Genomic DNA, 5214 nt, shown 5'->3' with positions numbered 1-5214 from the left:
TTATAGGATTTCCGATCAATCAGTTATATGGCAGCTATAGGGTATAGTCGGCCGATCCTTATGAAATTCGACAAATCAGATTGTTTTTCCCAAAATAGAATCTGTACCAAATCCAATCTTTCTAACTTAAAAAACACCAAAGTCCGATCGTTCTATGACAGCTATAGGATATAGTCGGCCGATCCTTATGAAATTTTGTTCATAAGATATTTTGGTCAAATATAACATGTGCATAAAGTCCCAACCCTCTAAATTAAAAAACACCAAATTTATGGCATTTCCGATCAATGCCATAAATTTGGTGTTTTGATCGGATGTGTGCAAAGTTTGAACTCGATAGCTCTAAAACTGAGAGACTAGTTTGCGTAGAAACAGACAGACGGACAGACGGTCAGACGGACAGACGGACATGCTTATATCGACTCAGGAGGTGATCCTGATCATGAATATATATACTTTATAGGGTCGGAGATGTCTCATTCACTGCGTTGCACACTTTTGACCAAAATTATAATACCCTCTGCAAGGGTATAAAAATGAAACAGCACATAAACAAGATAACAACAAAAAAGGCAACATAACTTCGGGCGGTCGGATTTTTATATACTCTTGCAGTTAGGTAGCAGCTTATATTATTATATATATCGGATCGTATATAGTTGGCCAATTATTCTGAAAATTTCACTATCAAAACAAATTTTTTAATAAAGAAAATTGCCGATGCTTTGGGGCTACTAACCAAAATAGATAGATAGGGAAAAACAAAAAAAATATATAAATAAAAATAGGTTAAAAATTTATAAACACTAGATAAAGTTGCCAATAGAATAAGAAAATAACTCATCAAATTCATTAAAAAAATAATAGTATATATAATGAGAAGAAAATCAACCAAAACTTTTACAACAAAGTAAAAGTCGAAACTACCTTTTATTTTACTTTTTTTTTAAATTTTACTTTTACAAATAACATAATAAATAGAAGGTAAGAGGTATAACTAAATTAATACACAGAAAATTTTTAAAATATAATATTTCGATATTTTTCAAACGGAGGGGATGTAGCAGTCAATAATATCCAGTTATTTTTTAAAATAGCCGAAGTTTATATACCTTGGTAAGGTAGCAGCTCATATTATTATATATATATCGGATCGTATATAGTTGGTCGATCCTTATGAGAATTTCACCATCAAATACATTATCTAATAAATACATTCCAAAAAGTATCAACCTTCTTTAAAAATAGCAAGGTTTGTATACATCCGATCGTTCAGTTAAATGGCAGCTATAGTATAGTATAGATATAGTCGGGCTATCCTTATAAAATTCAGCAGACCGAATTAGGTTGTATAAGTACGCATGTATATCATCATAGAGCCACTTATAGGACTACATTTTGAGTTAACGGATTATGCCATATAAGCCATATATCGTAACTACTAATCTCCAATTAGGTGAATCATAGGGTTTTTTATATTTACAAAAATTCTCCAAAGCAATTGGAGCAACTATTGGCAATTGTTTAGAATAAAATTGATCTAATGTGTCATAAGAATTAAATATTAAATCACAAAAGGCACAAATGTACCCACATAAAAAAACGTAGACACAATAATACATAATAAAGAAATATTAGGTCATAGACATAGAGAGCGAGACAACGCTAGCGCATGACGACAGATACAGGTGGCCGATCGAATGAACGTGAGCGGGGTGACGCGAAAGAGACCTATTAAAATCGTTATGGGCCTAAATACAAGAATTCCCAAAAACCCAAAGATAGTGGATATAACAAACACGCATTCATGCAACTTCAAGCAGAGTTACAGAATGAACTTATGGCTATGGTTAGCTCTACGACTGATTGATGTGCAAATGCCCCGGATAAGCATTCCAAAATTTGATGGGACTGTGCTCGGAAGATTGGGGAGAGAGCGGGGACAATCTAGCACGGCTGTGCGCTTGGAAAAAGGAGAGAGAGGAAACAGCGTGGTACGTAACGGTTCCGGGTGGGCCAGTGTCGTCGCGCTCGAAAGACAGGAGAGGTATCAGTCCGGTGACCTGCGTAATAACCATATGAATCGGAGGCACAAGCGGAGGCACAAGGCAAGGGGGGGCAACAAAGGGATGGAAATGCCCCCATGGAAATGCGAGGGAAATTCGGGAAAGGATTGACGGCGAGAACAGATGCATGAAGGATTAACAGCAGAAAGCGAGATTTACAAGGATTATCGGGCGCCCCTGGCGCTATATAAGGAAGGCCTCGGAGCGAATCAGGGCCGAGTCTTCTAGGGAGCTGGAAGTGTTGAGTGAAAGATCCCCCGTGGGTAAGTCTGACATTTCAGCGGGGAAGATTTCTTGGAGGAATAGGCTGTATAGGCTGAAGGCCCCCCCGCCAATTAGGGCTTAAGGAAAATCCTTAATCAGTTCCATCAACTTATGGTTTGGAGAAATAATCTATCTGAGGATCTGAAATACTATAGACTCAAAACCGTCACATATTGAACCAATATAGCCCCATTTTTGGCAAAATCATCTAGCAATTCGATCACAGGACAACTACCCGTTAGAGTCTGCGACGCACACTGGGGTAGAATCAAAAAAAGATGCCAAAAACTGAAGAACTTTGTCCATAATCTTTAGGCTCCCCTGAACCAAATCCCAGAACAAACATAGGTTCAATCATCCACTGTTTCCGCGGTACACCTAAGAGAAGAAATTTATCAAATTTTAACATATATTGAATTATGTAGGCCGTGTACTGGCTATGACCATCATTGTTTCTAGTACATATCATTTCTGAAATGTATCTCTTAAATTTTAATCTACCTAGTAGAAGGATGCTGCTACTTAACTGCAAAGGTACATCAACTACGGTTCCGCCAAAAGTAGCATTCCATTCTTGTTTTATTTGATTTTTATTGATTTTTTTTTTTTCTATTATGTTGGGCTAGTAGTCTGGCAGTCCTTTGACCCTCCCTCCCTAAGGGTCCCTCCTTATTAAAAGGTAAACACAAAAATATTGGATTTATATATAATTGCCCTCTATATAAATGCTGACAAGTGTAAATGTAAAAAAAAGCAACGCCGAGAGAAAATTTAATTCCAAAATTTGAATATATGGGTATGAAACATTATATTATTCATCATTCATATTTGTATCTTCTTCTTTCTCTTCCTCATCTTCAGGCTGTGGATTTGTTATCTCAGGTTCTACAATAGATTTAATATCTGGCTGATCATCTTCATCGACATCACGCTCAAAAGGGTAAAAGGGATGATCTTTGACCATTTCGTATTTGACAATTCTTTTTTTCGGTTTTATTCCCCGTAAGGCACGTGAATCGGCTTCCTCCAGCTTGAAATCAAAAATATTGAGATTTTCTTTAATGTGCAAGGGATTTGCCGCTTTAGGTATTGGTATTACTCCGTAATCAACCTAAGAAACAAAGTATTTAGATTTTTTTTCAATAAAGTAATAAAATCATTTCTATTACCAAATATCGCAGCACAATTTGACTAGCAGACCGCTTGTATTTTTTAACCAATCGTTTCATACCTTCTGAAAAAAAATATATGGGACTATGATCTTCTCTATTAGGTTGACCTAGCGGCGAATAAGCTGTCACAGCAATTCCATTATATCGGCAATAATCAACCAAATCCTTTTGAAGAAACCCAGGCCAAATTTCAACTTGATTCACTACAGGCTTCGAAGAACTGCATTGAATAATACGTTGCATTTGTTCCATGTTAAAGTTTGATAAACCAATACTGCGAACCAAGCCTAGTTTAACTAGATCTTCCATTGCACGCCAGGTATCTATATAGTCAACATCTCTTCAAAATTAAAAAAATTTTTTTGTGCCCAGTCGATTGAGATATTTTTACAGCTTACGTTGTTTGTAATTTATCATCTGACATCGGCTTTAGAATTTCATCGCACAGATGCTTGTAACCAACTGGGAAATGCATCAAATATAGGTCGATGTAATTAAATCCAAGCAGATCGAGTTGCTGCTGGCATACACGCTGAACATCACGTGGATCATGGTGGGTGTTCCACAACTTTAAAATAAAAAAAAATATAAATAAATTCTCGATAAACAAATTACTTACCTTTGTGGTTAGAAAAATGTTTTCTCTAGAGACGTTTCCCATTTTAATTTGAGTTCGCAGTGCTTCACCTACTTCCTTTTCATTTTCATAGTAGTATGCTGTATCGAAATGGCGAAAACCGGTTTCCACTGCGCAGTGAACGGCTGTAGTACATTGATATCCGCGCAGCTTATAAGTACCAAAACCTAAAACAGGCATTTCGTACCCACTACTAAGCTTTATTTTTGGGGCCATTAATATATTTTTTGCACCACATGGTGGGCGTTGGTCTCCACCAAGAATTACTGCAACACGCGAATTCTCATCTTCTTCATCGTCGCAAGAGGTCAAGCATTGAGCAGAAATCATAATTGAAAAGATATTTTAAAAAAATGTTTAGACTAAATTTTCAAAATACAACCAGTTTTGTCAAAATTTTGATTGAAATATGGAATTGGATTACTATTTAGCATCTCTAAATATTTAAACGTAACTTTGATGTGTATATTCATTGATACTTTGTTATTTGTATTTGTATATACTGTATGTATGTTTTAGGATGATCTGCTTAGAATTTGGAAAAAAATGCATTTCATAATTTTATACCCTTGCAAAGGTTTTACATTTTTTGTAGAAATTGTGCAAAGCAATGAAGAAGAAGAAACGATGGAAATCGGTTTTAAAAAAGGGCTGCTTTAGTAAAGCTTTACATTTTTTCTTCATAGCCATGACTTTTTCCACTCCATAGCCATAAAGAGCCTCAGTCCATTAAACTAAGGTTCAGCTTGCTTTGAGTTATCACAAATCTTTGGCCCAATAGGTTTGTTTGCGCCAGTTGTCGTAAAGGCAACGATATAAATGCAACACCTTTGGGAATTGAAAACAGCTTGGGATGATAAACTGCCCTTAGATCTTCAGTCAGATTGGAAAAACAATCTTTCTGAACTGCAAACTCTTAATAAATTGCATATTCCATGACATATGTTTGATGGAAAGGTTTCAGTCTCGCAATACACTTATTTGTGGACGCCTCAGAAAAGCCGACTAGAACATCCAAACCATGATGGTTTTATGATGCAAAACATCGAGTTTATCTCCCCTACAATGACACAAT

General features: G+C 36.1%; 1 protein-coding gene across 2 annotated transcripts; it reads right to left on the bottom strand.

Moving 5' to 3' along the window:
* Positions 1–3022: 3022 nt before the first annotated feature.
* On the bottom strand, positions 3023–4584 carry LOC26514618 (1,5-anhydro-D-fructose reductase). Of its 2 annotated transcripts, XM_032453536.2 has the most exons (4): positions 4122–4584; positions 3901–4070; positions 3500–3842; positions 3023–3441 (listed from the first exon to the last, which is right to left on the bottom strand). In XM_032453536.2, the coding sequence occupies exons 1-4, from the start codon at positions 4467–4469 to the stop codon at positions 3142–3144; spliced, it is 1161 nt and encodes a 386-aa protein (XP_032309427.1). In that variant the 5' UTR covers positions 4470–4584; the 3' UTR covers positions 3023–3141. The 2 variants fall into 2 exon arrangements, with proteins under 2 accessions (XP_032309427.1, XP_032309428.1); XM_032453537.2 differs by lacking the exon at positions 4122–4584 and having other exon boundaries at positions 3500–3825; positions 3901–4064.
* Between the last annotated feature and the right edge of the window lie 630 nt (positions 4585–5214).

This window comes from Drosophila ananassae (assembly GCF_017639315.1).
Source record: "Drosophila ananassae strain 14024-0371.13 chromosome Y unlocalized genomic scaffold, ASM1763931v2 tig00000090, whole genome shotgun sequence".
In the NCBI taxonomy this organism is placed as follows: Eukaryota; Metazoa; Arthropoda; class Insecta; order Diptera; family Drosophilidae; genus Drosophila; species Drosophila ananassae.
The sequence above is the reverse complement of the archived record's forward strand: the minus strand, read 5'-3'. Positions and strand labels throughout refer to the sequence as shown.